Source organism: Halictus rubicundus, chromosome 15 (assembly GCF_050948215.1).
Source record: "Halictus rubicundus isolate RS-2024b chromosome 15, iyHalRubi1_principal, whole genome shotgun sequence".
Taxonomy (NCBI): Eukaryota; Metazoa; Arthropoda; class Insecta; order Hymenoptera; family Halictidae; genus Halictus; species Halictus rubicundus.
Window position 1 is genome coordinate 7,940,978 of NC_135163.1, and position 16,788 is coordinate 7,957,765.

Genomic DNA, 16,788 nt, shown 5'->3' on the forward strand with positions numbered 1-16,788 from the left:
ACAACCGGTAATGATGCCTACGCATCCGACTCTTTAAAAGGAGATATTATGTGATTTAAGTTTCCGTCGAGCTACTGCGTAGTAAAAACGCACCGACGAAATAACGCTCGACGCATGAAATTAAAAAAAAAAACTGAGATAAAGATTCGATTACGGCGACATGTTTTGATGTCGATATTCAGAACTGTACGTGTACACGCATAATAGCCATGCAGCGTCTTCGATCCGAATCGCCGCGAACAAAACGTCGCAATCCGCATTGTAATTGTCCAGCGACGAGAAATCCGGAACCCTTTCAAAATTGCGAAACGGTCTAGATAGTAAGAATTTTCTAAAATCGTGAAAGTGTGACACACGGGCCGATACGTTTCACAATTCTAATTATCGAACTGGTAACGGCGCGGTGTATCGATGCAAAAAAAAAAACAAGGGGACTAGATAAGATATACCCGGCAAACATGTCCCGCGACACTATGCAGATCGAAGACGAAATAGAACGATAATTAAAAGGCAAATCGGTCGCGCTTTGAATTCGAACGATATTTCGCGGGCGTTCCCCGGATTATAATTAACCGAATATTGCCGGTGGCAGAAGCTGTCACCGCGTAAAACCTCTTAGTCCGCGATTATGCGGTCTGCACGACGGAGGAATGTCTTCGTTCAAAATTTGTTGGAGAACGGGAAGTATAGTTGTTCGAGGATGTATACTTACCGTACGGCGACGCGTACGCTCGTGTCATCAGCCATCTCGACGTCGTTTGTTGTGCAATTCTTTCAGACGACGTGACAGCGTTCGACGAGAGTTCGAAAAACGGAGGAGTATCCGCGGGTACGATTAGGCCAAAATAATTAGGCGACAACGGTTAGAATTGCTCGGTACTCGAGTATCCTGAATGCGCACGCGTTATCAGACGCGGTGCCCGTGAAAATTCCGCATTTTTCGTCGCGAACGCGCGCACAGACGACCGTGAAATCCACTCAAACATCTCTCATAACGAAAGGAAAATCGCTATCCTAGTCGCGTCGGTCCAAGGACTACACAGATCTTGGACTGAAATCAGACGTGACGGACATCTTTGGTTCTTTACGGCAGAAATGCCAGTCTAACGTCATCTGTCGACAGCCACGAGAACCGCAACAACGCAATCAATCGATTGTTTTTCCGATTGTTGGTAAGAGAACTGAGAACTTTTTAAAAACGAAAATCGAAGCGCCAACTTTGGAAATTTGTTGTGCTTCAGCTGTGAAAGCGATACGAATTCTTGCGTAGAACGATTCTGTGGACTCTTCCAAATCCAACAGTGTTATTTTATTATCGATACCATGTTAGCAAATATAATTAAGTCGCTGTTGTAGACATATAAATATGTTCAGACAACGTTTAAGGTAATCGAGTCATAGAAAAGCAGATACAACTTAGTTTCCGATGGATAGAATGAATAATAACAGAGTAGAGAAACTAGAAAAGGTAAAATTTGTTGAACAATTAAACCTTGATTGCATATGTATTTCGAGTTCATAAGAATAGGTGTAGAAGATCAAAGGAAATCATGTTTAGTTGCTGTCTTAATTTTTTTTCTTGTTGCATGTTGTCAAACCACCTTGACACGTGCACGTATTGAGCCTTCTCCTGGTGAGTCAATTCTTGCTGCAACAGAAAAAAGAAGGTTAAAAAGATTAGATTGATCCGTGTAATCTACTAAGGATTCCTATGTCCTACTTATGTTATATACTGTTCATTTCTATTACCATTATCGAGTGTAAAACATAATACAATGTTATGTCAGCAATGGTTTTCTTTGTTCCAGTTAGGTACGTGTTGTCTCTCAAAGCAACATTTAGTTCCTGTAATGATCACATGTAATTAACGAGCTTGCACTCGTTACAGTTACATAAAGAACTGGATCAATATTACATACCTGTAAAATCCTCTTCGCGTTAGCAGGAGTGTCAGCATAATTAATACAGACTACAGCATACTCGAGCCACTGGCGCGATAAAGCTTCCGCCTCCTTGTTATTACCAAGTATGTCAGGGCATTTAGAATTCTTGATTAACAATTGAATTATTGTGCCAAATCCTTCGATCGTTTGGTTAGACGCTTTTTCTGTACTAACAACAACCTAAAAATAAAAGAAGAATGAAATGATGTGTTTCGAGAACGATAACAGGCATCGCCTCCAAAATTCAAAAATAATTTTTATAAAAATCTGTTATTCACATTCTCGCGCATTTCTGACTGCAACGGCGACACATCTAAATAATTTGAAATTTTTTCTAAACATTGAACGTTGCACAAAACCATGGTGACAGATTTTATCCACGTCTAGCCTCTGTATTTTTTGTATTGATCAGCGTCGAGTTTAGGTTATGTTTGAAAAACTTTAGGTTATGTTCGAAAAGTCCGCGAGATTTGAATCAAAATATATAACTGTGAGAATACGTAATAGAAACTAAATAATAGTCTTACAGACTTACTATTAGTCTAAGTAACCTTGGATGAGGAATACACGTAACATAATTATAATGACGAGACGCAGTAGGTATTTTTCAACGTCAGTATTGGGTTTATTTCAAATATACAATTTATTTTAACAATACCTGTATAAAATTTGTGAGTTACAAATAATAGAAGAATGGGATAATATACTTTCGTTAATCAGTGTATTAAAAATTACAAAATTAATTGACTTAGCTTAAATATTCGGACCTAAGTCTGTTATCTTGAAAAGATAGCTCATATTAAACCAAGATCATAAAAATATATTTTCATAGTTTACATTAGAAATACATGATAAATTAACATAGAAATCTAGGAAATTGTTTTTTTTTCTCTCTTTCTATCGCGGAGTAGGAATGAATCATCAACTAACAATTAATTATGGTGACCAACAATCTACTTTTTAATGATCCCACAGTTTGGCATTTTGGCTAAAATTGTTTATATGTTAACATTATATTTCTCTTGCCGCATTATTAATATTGAAAAAGTAGTTCTCTTACAAGATTTAAAGACTTTCATTAGGAATTTTAATTAGCAATTTTAGAGGCTCCTTAATAGTTGTACATTTTTCGAAATATAAGTCAGGTACAGTGAATGCAGCAAGAAAAAAATATCTCGGTACCGTACGGTTACAACGTGTTTCTGCATACAGTAGTAGTAATGGTATTGTGTAATTTGTAACCTGATTAACCTACTTAAAGGATGATATATATTATGTACATGCATGTGGCAATTCTTCGAAATGTTACAGGAACTAGGTAACTCAAATTTTTCATATAATTTCATACTTCCACGGATAGTGTACTTCAAACGAAGTAATATATAAGTACATGGCAAAACAATTTGTACATAGAATTCTAGTTAAAGTTTAAAATGAAGTGTGTTATGTATGATAATCGTAAAATACATATCACTCGTCCACTATTAAGGAATAACTTCTATTCCTTTGATCAAATATAAGTTAACATGTTTTGACAACATCATAGAATTCGACAAACGGTGTTTTTAAAATTGACAAATTATATGCAATTAAATGCAGGTACCTTTTCAAGTCGCTTATTTAATATTTACCTAATTAAAACAGTCTTTTCTCGTACGAGAAAAGACCGTGAACATTGCCCTCTTGCTGAGCAGAATGTGTTCTCCTTTCGAATTTCAAATCTCCACTGTACATCATGGATCGTAAAGCAGAGATAGATCTAGCTCCTATGTCTTGGCATCCATGTTTAATGCCACATTGCAAATAAGGCAGGAATTTTAAAACAGTTCCTTTGTCTACTATCGAACCACTAACACCTTGAGCTACCTTCATCTTGTCCATTTCATTATGAAAGTATCTATCCATCGCAGAACCCTGCGCATCTTTCCTATTCATGGCTTCCAAGGAGCCCATTCCTCTATATTTTTTAAGACGTACGCCGTCGCTAAAGAAATATTCGCCTGGTGCCTCTGAAGTTCCAGCCAACAACGATCCCATCATTACTGTACTGGCACCCAAACTCAGACCTTTAATAATGTGACCGATCGACTGAATACCACCGTCTGCTATAACAGGTACTCCAAACCTTCTCGCATAGTCTGAAACTTTATATACAGCGGTTGCTTGAGGTCTCCCAACAGCCATGACTTCCTGAGTTATGCAGATAGAGCCAGAGCCCATTCCAACGCGCAGAGCATCAGCACCAGCTTCTATAAGATTTTTAGCTTGCAAAGTAGTTACAACATTGCCAGCAATTACTTGCAGCCCGGGATACTCGAGTTTAATATACTTAATCATGTCTATCTGGTATTTAGAATTGCCCTGAGAGGAATCCAGAACAATTACGTCAACACCTGCTGCAGCAAGAAGTTGCAATCTCTGTTTGTCCGAATTACGGGTTCCAATAGCAGCCCCAACTAACAATTGTTTATTTTCATCTTTACTAGCATTCGGGTAACTACGATTTTTCTTCAGATCTGTTCTTGCCATCAGAGATACCAGTTCTCCCTTATCATTAACAATAGGAAGCTTCCCTTTCTTGGACTTCTCAAGGATCACGTTCGCTTCTTGCAGTGTCACACCGGCAGTTGCAGTGATCAAATTCTCCAACTTTGTCATAATCGTTTCTAATTTCGTTAACTGTTGATTCGGAGAACTCTCCAAAAAGTCAATATCCCTAGACGTGACAATACCCAACAATTTACCCCCAACCTTTCCTGTATCCGTGATAGGAACACCGCAGAAACCATGCTCAGATTTAACATTCAAAACATCACTGACCGTGTGACTAGGTGACAGAACAACCGGGTCTCTAATGAATCCGTGTTTATACTTTTTCACCTAGAAGCATAATAAAAAAAATGTCTACCATGTACTTTCAATGTTATAAACAATTAAAACAGTTCTAATGTTTACAAGATCTATTCTTATCTTCTCCCACGCAACATATACAGGAAGCTAAGCATAAACAAGATTAGAATAAATGCACTAATGACCCAATGGAACTTCTTAACAAAACCAGATTTACCTAGAAATCCGATTTTGCTATGAGAATTTTAAAGTTAATCGAAACGAAAATTTCAATTCCATTTCGATTAAAAAGTACTACTTTTCGATCGACGACTAGTTTCGTCGATCGCTCGAATCAATAGTGAATTTCTCCGATTGATTCATTCGAATCGTAAGCGTTAACCGATGATTTAAATTAATAATTTTAATCGATCAACGTCGAGCTCTGAAATCTGTATCCGCACATGACTGCGAAACGAGCAAGCGGCCAACTGAGTGGTATGGGTAAATGCGCGGCCGTTGCCGAAGGAACGGCAAACAATTTGAATCGAGTTCGAATATACCTTGTGCACCTCGTTGGCTTGATATTCGGGCGTGCAATTATGATGTATTATACCGATCCCGCCGCACAGGGCCATGGCAATAGCCATGTCGGATTCTGTGACCGTGTCCATGGGAGATGAGACGAGCGGCGCCTTGAGGAGTATCCTCTTGGTTAACGGCGACACTAACTCAACTTCGTCGGCGGTAAAGTCAATGTATCCCGGCAAGATAATAAAATCATTGTACGTAAGACCGTCACCGTTGGCAAACAATTGCGCTGCCGAAAGCCCATCATCCGGTAATGGTACATCTGCCGGTTTCGTGTTGCCGATCACATAGTCTGTCATTTTGTACGATTTTCTAAATACTTTGGGTATTTCTCCTGGATGATCAGCGGAGTTACAATTAATAAACGCAACCAGCGTACGAGTGATTACCCGCTCACGGTCTTTTGGCACAATTATTTCGACGGTATATCCCACCGTAGTTACCCGCTCGGAATCACCAGGCGAAATGACCGAAATCAACGTGCGTACAGTGCCTTTGTAGTGTGCGGGAAAATTGTGTTTCCGTTCCGCGTACACCGATGACGCTGCTGACGATTTGTCATTCGACAGTGCTCCGCCAGGTGGCTACCAGGAAGTAGTCGGTTCTCGCAAGGTCTGTAGAATGATAGTGTACGCTACCTACCGCTTGTTTATTTGGAATACGCGCAGAAACTATGGTATCAATTCTATTTATATGCTTCACAACTAATATTTATCTACTTACTCTTTTGTTATATATATAAATCTATAATGACGCATATGCGTTGAATGCCAGGCGAATTCTGCGCATTTGAAACAAATTTCACTTATTTCGTTTGAAGAAGCGGTCAGCGTTAGAACAATTGCTTGAATTAGCGTTCTAACGCTAAGATTGTTGGAGCAATTGCTTGATAACGAGATTTTCACTTTACACTGTGATCTACTTAATTTTAATATCGGTGAATTGATATTCAGTGGCATTATGACAATTGCTTTCGGGAATTGTACTGATTGATATGTTATGATTTGGATCTTTCGCAGCGGTTCGCGCGTCTCGGATTGCGCGCGCAACCGCCATGTCTGTCGGGAGTAGAGGAAGCCATCTCATTGGCTGGAAACCTGTTACAACCTGTTACTGTAACAATGGCGCCCGGTACGGCAAGTTCAATTTGGTGCTGCTCCTTTTCCTCTTTCTGAAAAATTGCATATTGCCGATTGCACAACGAATTGGTGAGAAATTCGCAGAGATCACCTTGATTGGACAGTAAGCAACATTTATTGCATATACAATTCGCTTTTTCTGACTCAATTCGTAATCGAAGGGTTTGATTTAAATGACAATATAACGATGTTAGAAGTACTCTTGAAATCGTAAAGTTAGAGATATTGCATTGAAATGAAACAATTCATCTCATTACTCGGAAGAATGTGCAAAAATTGATTGTATTTTTATAATCACTTGATAGCAAGTTTAAAAATTGCCGCCATTTCCACGAAACTTTCTAAACGTATTCGACCTCCAATTAGAAAATATACGCTTCGTTTTGAAAGAGTGAGACGAAGAATATTATTGGGATAGATTTATAATATAATCATATTATATTAACAATAATCGACTTGGTAATGGTTAAAGATAAATTATCTTAGAATAAAATTTTAATTGTAAACAGATACAAAAGTCCAGGTACACGGGTGCAAACACAGTTATAAAAACATTTGTCTTTTACAAATACAGATATCAACTAATATTGACGAACCATAGTTCATTAAGTTTGAGCACGGCACGATGATCATCGCTAATTTACGCGATATTGTTGCACTTTTTACATGCAGGCTAGAAATCACATAAAATTTTGTAATGTTTAACAAGATTAGGGTCATTTGGTCAAAACGCGCATATTATTGTAATTTTATTGATTTTCTTACTGGGTAGAAAAAAATTTGTTTCACACCACTGAAGATGCCACCAAACGCTTCTTTGAACGATGATAAAATGTAATCCATTATGAATTCTAAGTAGCCTAAATTTTCATAATCGTCATGCACTTCGTGGTAGAAGTACTCATACAACATTGGCAAGAATATTATTAAGATATACATTATACCACCAAAAAAGACTGAAAATGATGTGTATCAATTATCGAGTATATATTATCAACAATACAAACTGGATACTTACTGATGGATTTCAGTTCCAAGTATTGTCTGTCATTTTCATTAGCTTTTTTATATCTTACTTTATGTAGCACTGGTTCACCATTATTAACCCATTGCGGAACTACATTATTTGTACTTGCATTTTGTGTATCGGTCAAGGGATTCGTCGACGACTTCACATTTCCATTTAGATACAATTGGCTTGTTTGCACAGTATTTGATTGAAGTTTTGTGTCCCTGAAAATCATAAAGTCATAATTAAAATGTCAACACTTCAATACCCAACTCTGTGCTGGAGGAACTTACAATGCCTTATTGATCATGCTAGACAGAGCCGAGCATTGTTGCAACGTTTGAAATTCAGGGTTCAATGGTTTCTGAAAATTCTTATCGTATATTTCAACTGGCGTTTCATTAGCAGTATCCGCTTGATTCATCGTTAATTCATACAAATATTGTGAGTCTACATTGTTCGTATTTTTAAGTTTGTGCTTCAATTTATTGTAATACTCCCAGTAGCTTTTATTCAATAATTCCTGGGTTTTGGGTGGAATACATTTCGGACTTTCGTTTGTATCATTTGTGATCGATCTTGGAGACATATCACATTTGCACTTATTATTTTGTGAACACGTCTTCGACAGACTCATGATGCCTTTGTGACACGAATTTATGTTCCGATCGCTTTGAAAATAACTTTGCTCAACAGGATTCGAGCTATTCTCTGTTTGCATGTTTGTTCGGTTCTCTTGGACAGACAACTTAGCATTAGAATGACCAATCCTTTTCGTTCTGTGGCTACTAGATTTCTGAACATTTGTTTGACTACATCTATATTTGTTAGACTGACAATTGGGCCACGCGGACGTGTAATCAGAATCCACTAACGCGGAGTGAGAATTTTTCTGAAAATAAGATCTCGCTTTCCTGGAGATTTTCCTAGGTGCCCTCTTCTGTTTGAATGTTATGTGAGGCTCGGAGCTCCTATAGAGCTTCTTTGCGCACTCATTTCTTGCACAAGACAGATTTTGTTCCGATTTATTTCTCCCTTTCGTTTCATAGCCACTTTTCTTATGGTCCTGCTGCGATTGATCTTGATCGGAAGTAACTTTGCTCGATTGAACACAGTCGCTTCTCTCTTTCGATACAGCTGGTTGTTCGTAGTCGTATGGACCCATCTTGTGATGTTTTGTCGCAAGCTTATTCGCATCAGTGTACTCCTTCTTCTGAACGTTTTTCAGAAGAATGAACTCGGAATCTGTTGTCTCCCCTCCACTCGTATTGTACATATTTTTCTTTACGCTGACATGTTGCAAAGTGCTGTTGTGAAACTTTCTTTTGACCATGCTTGGAATATAATATTCAGAATCGCTAGACTCTAGCAGTCTTCTATGCACTTTCGAAGTCTCCAATTTCTCGTGTAGATTCGCATTGGAATGTTCACTGGTCACAGGATTTTGAACTTTCATTGTGTCCTTCGGCTTACTAACACAAGCATGTTTTTCCTCGGCAACAATCGTCTCAGTCTCTAAAACGACAACGTATCCAGGATGAACGAAAATCTAAAAAATACAGCTTTTTAAGTGATCATTACCATTAACGAGCGATTTATCCGTGTTCTTCGTTTGGTCCAATGTTGCTTGCTTAACTTGAGTTAACGACCTACTACCAGCAGCATGTACACCCTGATCTACTACTTTTTTTGACGAAGGTGCAGTTGTAATTTCGTTTTTTTGTTCTGAACTAATTGGACATTGTTGTATAATATTGTTTACTTCTACAGCAGGTATCGGCACTGGTATATTTTTGTAAGTGAGAATCGGGACTTGCACATTGTAGCACTGTTTCAAATATTCTTGAGGCAGAGTGATCGTGTCGAGTTGTATTGCATTTAAAGGATGCGGTTGCAGTTTCTTGTCCACCAGTAATAGTAACTGCCCATTATTTTCCTGAATGCATTCGAATAATAAGTCTTTTTAGGTAAATAGAAGTTTATCATCAAAGCGAAACATACTTGTACTGGTAAAGAAGTTGCGTCCACCTGTACATTCGCGTCATTCTCGCATATTTTCTCGAAAATATTCTCCACATTTTTCTTTTGCTCTAAAACTGGTGCTTCATTGCTATTCATATTTTTACTTCCTTCAGAGTTTTTTGATTGTCTTGGCGACAGCTGCTTATGCAATTGGCATTGATAAAATATTTTTAAAAAATTTACACGCATTCCCAATTATTTCTGCTTACCACTTTCGCGTTCGGGTCTTTCATTTTGTTTGTATCGTAGAATTGCTCCCTGTCCAATGCCTTTATTCTATGTCTGCATTGAAAAATCAATTGCAAACAATATAAAAATGGTCACGCGAAATCGGACATTTTTCGGAGTGTCAGCATAATTTTTCTCAAATTTTTCAATTTCTCCTATTGTACGCATTTTATTTTACACCTCTGTAAAAGCGTATCCAAATTTGAACAAAATCCGTAACAGTACTCCTAAACGTGTCCGATTTCACGTGGAATGACCCACGCGATAATGATCGAATATTCTGAATTAAAAATTGTATGTACTTATTACTGTCCCTCGCAGACACTAACTTCATTTTTTCATCGTCGAAGGTCTTCATGTCTCCTTGACTCATTCTCGTCTCTGTTACATCTTGATTCCTTTTAGTACTTGTAACTCTGGTGAAAAAGACGATATCAATAATTCTTGAAATTAATTACACTTTGTAAGTAGAGAGGAAATAAGATACTTTTTGAACCGAGGGTCCACGTAGCCAGGGAGTTTCTTTAACGTGTGTATGCTCGAAGTATTTCTTTGATGATTACTTGAAGAATATGTACTATCCTTGGTCACTGCAGATTTAGGAGATCTGAAATTTTGAATACACAAGTATATGTATTTCAAGCTCTGAAAAATATAAAATTAACACTTACTGGTTTAACGGTGTTTGGACTGTAGTACGACTTCTTCTTGGTGATCCAGTTAAGGTGACCACGCATGGTTGCTCGATAGTATCACTGAAATCATCGACTAATTTGCGTTGTGGTATTTTTGGCCATGATGGGTCAGCTGGTACACTGAAATGATTTAAAATGATAGAAAAAATGTTTTCCCATGACCATTGAACATTTAATTTAACAAACTATACCGCAATGATCCTGCGTTGCACTTTTGTGGATGTGGCAACAAGTTTTCACTATTTACTAGAATGACACATGCAATTTTAGTGTTATATTGTTAATAGAAACTAGAAGCAGATTAGACTTCTGTTACCTTTTATGTTCAACTGAAGTGCATTTCGTTTATCTTGATATGCCATATTGAAGCAGTCAAACATTTCAAACCATTCTGATTTTTTGTTCAATACATTTGTCCGAATACTTTGCAAACTAATTATCTAAATGATTAATGTGGTATAAAAAAAGGCAAAAATTGTACGGGTTTAACGTTAATTTCATGTTTCATAAAATAATCGGTTTGCACTTCAAGTGGAACCACACTTGTTTTGCCTGGTGTCAAATGTTCTGTGTCTATACAATGAGAAAAGGCTGTTATTTGAAACAAATTTCTTTTTATTTGCAATAAGAGTTCTCTGTACAAAAGGAGCTAAGGTGTTATGGTGATCAGTCATTTTTATTAATGACATATATATATATATATATATATGTATATATATATGTATTTATATAATATGTATATACTTATAATCTTAATCTTAAAATATTGTATGTACAATAAATATACAACTGTAGTAGATGCAGGAACAGTAAACTATGATCTACATCAGTATTTATAGTTTGATTTATGATACACTAAATTGAAGTATATTTGCGCACCATAATAATTATATCACAATATAAAGCTAATATTATTACATTTATGTTGCGGTTTTTCTTCAATCTTTTATTTGCAAAATATCGTATCAATTTTCTTAGTTAAGAAATGTTACTTTTCCTTTTGTATGTGTTTGTATGCGGTATGTGTGCAAGGTTTATGTCTGCCTAAAAGTTACGAACTTATAAGACATGCATCCAAGACTTGTTTTCAAATGTTCCTCTTTTTTTCTTTTTGTATTACTTTCATGTAATAAAAAAATTGTGCGCGTTTTCAGTTTAAAATATACTCGTTAGTATCTCATCAAAAAACCATATACTCAGTATAATAAAGAAAACACACATTCTCGTCTATATGACTTGTACAGTGTTTCTCTGTGAATAAATATATTAATTACAGATATCGTAATGTATGTAAAATCTACTTTAACAAAGGAATGTTTCAGTACAATTACTTTGACTAGATTTGAGACAGATGATATAGTTATCACTCATACAAAAGTTGTATGCCATAAAATTTATCAATTACTGTGTTCAAATTCCTTTCTTTTTTTTTGCTCTTTTGTCAGCACGATAGTATTATTGAATTTTAAATTGGTCCAAAGTCTAAATATATTTTTCATTATTACTGTCTTATATCATTAAAAATTGCACGAATATCTCACAGACATTGTCTTAGAATTGAGGGCATACTTCGTATGTTGTGTACGACAAATAAGTACATAATAATTAACAACTATTTTCAAATGACGGTACAGAATAGGATACCTTTCTCGAAATTATATAATAAAAAATACAAATTAAGCTCTATCATGATTCTTACAGTTTTTTTTTCCAAGCAATTCTCGAAAAATGATACTGTTTATCGAAACGGTACTTAAGCGGTAATGATAACAATTCTAACGTAATTACAAGATATAAAATAAGTATCATTTTGTTTCTCAGACTTTTCTCCAAATACGAATATATTAAGTAATTTATCTAAGAGTACCGAGAAACCAAAGAGTGTGTATAGCACTGGTAGTACAATAAGCATCTGTAAATTTTATAAACTACAGCTTAGCGTAGAGAATGTAACTGTTCAGCGATGCATGGTGATTTGAGAAGTGTATAATGTTGCTCATAGAAACTTAATACCTCCGAAAAATCGATCACAATGCGGAACATTATGTTAGTTGTAACATCACAATTAATATTGTTTGCTTTATATGCTATCGAAAAATACACAACAAATAAGAAAGCTAGAAACTAGAACTTAGAAAAGCTACGACTCTGTATGTTGCAGAAAGCAATGTTTTTTTCTTTTTCTTTGAAAAACATAAATGTGCTCACGACGTTAGTTCGATATACACGAACGAAAAGCTGAGTTATTAATTTTTGTTGTTTCTAATAATGTGTATATCGAGTTATGCGCAATTATTGTCTGGCAGTATTATAGCATTCTGCATACAGATAAAATGTAAACTCTTCTGCTTCTTTTTTTTTTATGGCAAATCAATAGAATAACATATGCATTATAGAAGATAAAATTATGACTATATAACGACATTGCCTGGCACTATCTCCGAGATAATGCTTCACAATTAAATATGCACAGATCATTTAACTTAAAACATATGCAGAATCCTCTCATCAAAAGAGATATCTATATCAAGAAGACGTATACACAGTACATTCATGAAGATTATGCTCGTCGATGAAGCATTTGTTGTTAGGTGTAGAAATATACATACATAAAGGACATTTATTACACAGTTTCCTCGTAGTTATTGTCGAGTTAAGCTTCGTGTTCACCGCTATTTATTCCTATCAGTGATTCGGTTTGCTCTGCTTCAAGATCCGGCATTCTGAAATTTCAAATAACTAATTTAGTATAATTATTAGAGGTATGCGAAAACTGGAAAATGTCGGGATTCCCGAGAATCCTAGAAGCCCCAGTATTTGGGTGAATAGTTTTAGCTTCAATTTGATTGAAATTAGGAACATATGGGTTATTACAAATAATAATTTTTATAAATTTATTTATAAAATTAAAATTTTTTATTAAAAACGTCTCGACCCGTTTCTCGTGAACCTTTTATAATAATTGAATACCACTTAAATTAAAAGTTCTATAACAGTATCGCAGCGATAATACCTTGTTGATCTGTTTTTCCTACAAATCCAGATGTAAATTCTCTTAATTAAATCCATTACCGGATCCCAATTATCGTAATAGGACAGAAGAGACACAGTCAGAAATGCTAAGAGCATCGGAACTGTTCCTAAGTAGAAAATGTATGGATACTCGACTTTCTTTAACAGTACATCGGCTACCATCGACATTGGCATAATTAAACTAACCGCCAACGTTGCTATTAGGGACGATGTTAGAAAACAACCCCTGCAAGTATAAAACAACAACGTTATTAACGTCGTGCATGCGAATTTGGTAGTAAATTTTCTCATGAACATACCACAGCCAAAGTACTTCGCTCAAAACGGTACCAATGAGACCGTTGATGATTAAAAATGTCCACTGATGGGTATCTGGCCATTCGAACTCCTCCCAATGACCGTAATGGAGGATAAAGAACAAAGGCCATAAAAGCGTCAAGTTAAAAAGCCCAACAAAGCCGAAGAACATTGGTATATCCATCTTATCCTCGTGATCTACTTTCCTCTTTAAAAATACAATGTAAGCAGCATAGAAAAATGCACTGACTAGCGCCAATATTATACCTGTGGGTATCCTATTAGTTTCTATAGTTAAATCTGAAAGACCCACTAATACCTTAAAAATTGGAAAAAAACAAGGATCAGTCACTTACGTTACCCGATAACCGGGTTTAACACTAGGTTTACGGGACTTGATTATTGAGAGTATAAATATATTTTGCAATAAAGATCCGCAGGCTAATTATTAAAAAAATGCCTAAGAATTTGGACAGACAAATAAAATAATGTGATATTTCAGTGCAGCGTAAACCCGGTGTTGAGTGAAATACGAGAATATACGTACTAGTCCAAAAATGCTGATGGACACAGCGACTAGCTTAGACAATGTAAATTTATCTCCTCCGTTGCTCGGGAAAAAAGCAGCAAGGAACAACGTGAATAAGCTAGACGTCGACGACAATACTGTTACAACTCCCGCTTCGGTATTCGCTAACGAGATCTGATAAGTATAATTCGCCATAAACCACTGCAACGTAACGGACGGGTATTAGCTCAATACTTATACGATCGCTGTAAGTTGCTAAATTGCTACATACAAGTAAACAAAACATAAGTGCAATCTTAGCAACTTTTTGCACAGAAAACTTATTGGCTTGTCGCCTCACATGCTCCCCAGCTCTTAAGCTAGCTTGGTAACTAAGTCTCGCCAATAACGCTTCCGTGGCGTCGCTTTCCGACATATGCCTGACTTCTGCTAACTTACTAAATCGTACAGAGCGTATTGATGAATCATCACTTTCTGTGCCTGAGGAACGATCGCAATGATCCGGTGTTTTTATTGGGACAAACGTTGGATCGCTCTGCAACGGTACAAGCCTTTGTTGTTATTAATACTATAACAATGAACAGAGGAATGCTTACCAGGCTTGTATTGGCTTCTGAATAGAAATTATCGTCCTCGACGTTAGGATCTATAAACTAAAGAAGAAGATAAGACAGCGAACGTGGATTGAAGTTTTTAAAAAACTCATTTCTATGCAAGTTTACCATGTACGTGGCTGGCTTGTTGCACTGGTCCCGCCAAGGTGGCCAGAAACATAAGCCCAGCAAGTAAAGCGTGAACATAGATGTTTTAACGTACGTACTAAAAAATGGCTTTTCGAACGCAGCTTCCCTATAAATGTACTGAAACGTAAACCATATGTTATTAGGTACCATCCAAGGTTTGCGATCGCAGTATTGAAGTCGGCTCTTACTTTAGTTAACTCAGAACTGGAGACCCAAATGATATCTACCAAGAGCAAAACTAAGAGTCCCAGTACGAGTCTTTGGGATTTATTCATCATCGCTGCCAGTTTGTGAGGATCCTCCACCATCCCCTGTTGTCTACGCTGTCGTAATTCTACGGAGCAGCTCATGATGCGTCCAGGACCTTTCTTCTCAGATTATGACATCGTAATAAAATTGATTGCTGAAATGATCAACGGCACTTGTGAAACATACGTGAAGGATGTCGAGCTCGAGATTTACGATATAACATTGAACATAAAACACAAACAGAAATTCTATCGACGTATCTCAATCCCGACAAATCGATACGTTAACGAACAAACGATCATAACTACATCGTAATATTTTTTTCGACTCGGCGGCGAGCGGTCGTAACAATGCAAAACAGCACAAAACGTTGTCGCATAAATCATCGGAGCCGTGTGTGTGTGCGTGTCAGTGGAAGGTAACAGAAAGCATGGAGGCAGGAAACGAAGGATTAAAAACAGGGAGGCAAAAAAACAATGTTCAAGGTTTCCACTACTTTAATGTTCTTTTTTCAGCTACAAGTTTCTGTCCGGCGGCGTGATCGAAAAATCACGATCCGTATATGCGTCCGTAAAGAAGCGTTCGTCGGTTTTGTGATTGATAACAGGTGGACAAGCGGCAAATGAGGAGGACGTGAAGATAACCTATAAAAGGCTGCTAATAAGGTTGAACAACGATCGTACATAAGAGAGAGAGAGGTGACGTACTACGATAGTTCAACAGAGAATCGACTCACAATAATAGACAACCCTCACTTTTCGCAGCACTGGCAACTAATCTATGCGGTTCGCCTACATTTTTCTGTCACGGGACCACGAGCATCGTATGCCCATCGATCAACTGTTCAATCGACACTGTTCACTCGACGGGACACCGTTTTCGCACACCCCCTTGGCGGAATTACGGGGCTACGTTTTCTTTTTGCGACAGGATTCCGCCCGCGATCGAACAGTCGCAATTCTTTCCAATGTTTCCCTCGTTATCGTATCGGCGCTACTACCACCACCACAATCAGTAACCAAGTTGATGCGCTGGTAGACGTTTCGTAGTTTTTGTTATCACCCCGATGGCGCTACAAGTCTCGCACGGTGCATCTTTTTCTCCGGGACGACTTCGAATCGACTACCTACTACGGTTTTTGCCGATAAATCATTTTCCCGCTAATCGAGTCGCGGGAACTACTTTTTTTTTTGTAACAGGATTACACTTGACGCGGCACACTTTTTATTCGGACATGTCAGAATGATTGTTATGAAGGCATTACAGGTTGTTGTATGGTTTTCCTTTGACGGGGCAGTAAGTAGATTTGCTAGACCCAATTATTTCTACGTGTTCATTGATAGACCTTGCGTTAATTTGAAAGGTACATTGAGAAACACGATTTTGCAAAAGAGGATTAGAGTAGATTTGCTTCTGAAGAAGTGTAGAAGAAAGGTGTAGACGTTAATAGTTATACTTGTAAATGTTGGCTATAACCTAGG

The 16,788-nt window shown here is 37.1% G+C and overlaps 4 protein-coding genes and 1 long non-coding RNA gene across 19 annotated transcripts in view; 1 reads left to right on the forward strand and 4 right to left on the reverse strand.

Moving 5' to 3' along the window:
- Positions 1–1,226, reverse strand: part of Klp31e (kinesin-like protein 31E) — a 10,599-nt gene extending 9,373 nt beyond the window's left edge. The window contains exon 1 of one of the 5 annotated variants that reach the window (XR_013083453.1): positions 713–1,226. Coding sequence is in view for 4 of the 5 variants with exons in the window: in XM_076800841.1 (XP_076656956.1) it covers positions 713–747 (35 nt within the window). In the remaining variant the exon portion in view is untranslated. The remainder of the gene's footprint in view (positions 1–712) is intronic. The other 4 variants (XM_076800841.1, XM_076800840.1, XM_076800842.1 and 1 more) reach the window with 4 other exon arrangements.
- Positions 1–5,977, reverse strand: part of Ras (Inosine-5'-monophosphate dehydrogenase ras) — a 27,652-nt gene extending 21,675 nt beyond the window's left edge. The window contains exons 1-2 of one of the 2 annotated variants that reach the window (XR_013083457.1): positions 5,336–5,977; positions 2,917–4,823 (exon numbers count right to left, since the gene is read on the reverse strand). Coding sequence is in view for 1 of the 2 variants with exons in the window: in XM_076800883.1 (XP_076656998.1) it covers positions 3,579–4,823; positions 5,336–5,662 (1,572 nt within the window). In the remaining variant the exon portion in view is untranslated. Of the gene's footprint in view, positions 1–2,518; positions 4,824–5,335 lie in introns of those variants that run through there. The other variant, XM_076800883.1, reaches the window with a different exon arrangement.
- Aimp3 (aaRS-interacting multifunctional protein 3) lies at positions 1,487–2,403 on the reverse strand. Its single transcript, XM_076800903.1, has 4 exons — positions 2,222–2,403; positions 1,920–2,123; positions 1,750–1,845; positions 1,487–1,648 (listed from the first exon to the last, which is right to left on the reverse strand). The coding sequence occupies exons 1-4, from the start codon at positions 2,303–2,305 to the stop codon at positions 1,517–1,519; spliced, it is 516 nt and encodes a 171-aa protein (XP_076657018.1). The 5' UTR covers positions 2,306–2,403; the 3' UTR covers positions 1,487–1,516.
- Positions 5,978–6,125: 148 nt separating the features above from the next.
- LOC143361477 (uncharacterized) lies at positions 6,126–14,513 on the forward strand. The gene is made up of 3 exons (XR_013083465.1): positions 6,126–6,300; positions 6,383–6,605; positions 14,289–14,513. It is a non-coding gene; the product is annotated as an uncharacterized LOC143361477 (long non-coding RNA).
- LOC143361454 (solute carrier family 35 member F5-like) lies at positions 6,634–16,724 on the reverse strand. Of its 10 annotated transcripts, none has more exons than XM_076800849.1 (12): positions 13,470–13,495; positions 13,066–13,179; positions 10,433–10,576; positions 10,249–10,368; positions 10,064–10,177; positions 9,743–9,815; positions 9,513–9,671; positions 9,093–9,447; positions 7,805–9,026; positions 7,521–7,735; positions 7,268–7,458; positions 6,635–7,175 (listed from the first exon to the last, which is right to left on the reverse strand). In XM_076800849.1, the coding sequence occupies exons 2-12, from the start codon at positions 13,074–13,076 to the stop codon at positions 7,143–7,145; spliced, it is 2,637 nt and encodes an 878-aa protein (XP_076656964.1). In that variant the 5' UTR covers positions 13,077–13,179; positions 13,470–13,495; the 3' UTR covers positions 6,635–7,142. The 10 variants fall into 10 exon arrangements, with proteins under 10 accessions (XP_076656965.1, XP_076656964.1, XP_076656963.1 ...); XM_076800848.1 differs by having other exon boundaries at positions 9,513–9,674; XM_076800850.1 differs by lacking the exon at positions 13,470–13,495 and having other exon boundaries at positions 6,634–7,175; positions 9,513–9,674; positions 10,433–10,516; positions 13,066–13,181.
- Positions 16,725–16,788: the final 64 nt, after the last annotated feature.

Excerpts from the sequence above, each read along its gene's own strand:
- Aimp3 (XM_076800903.1), bottom strand. The coding sequence starts at position 2,305 with ATGGTTTTGTGCAACGTTCAATGTTTAGAAAAAATTTCAAATTATTTA. Across the intron at positions 2,124-2,221 it reads AGTCAGAAATGCGCGAGAAT|GTTGTTGTTAGTACAGAAAA; the intron begins GTGAATAACAGA and ends TTTTATTTTTAG. Across the intron at positions 1,846-1,919 it reads ACGCGAAGAGGATTTTACAG|GAACTAAATGTTGCTTTGAG; the intron begins GTATGTAATATT and ends TGATCATTACAG.
- LOC143361454 (XM_076800848.1), bottom strand. Across the intron at positions 10,178-10,248 it reads GTGGACCCTCGGTTCAAAAA|AGTTACAAGTACTAAAAGGA; the intron begins GTATCTTATTTC and ends CTTTTTCACCAG. Across the intron at positions 7,736-7,804 it reads AGCATGATCAATAAGGCATT|GGACACAAAACTTCAATCAA; the intron begins GTAAGTTCCTCC and ends TATGATTTTCAG.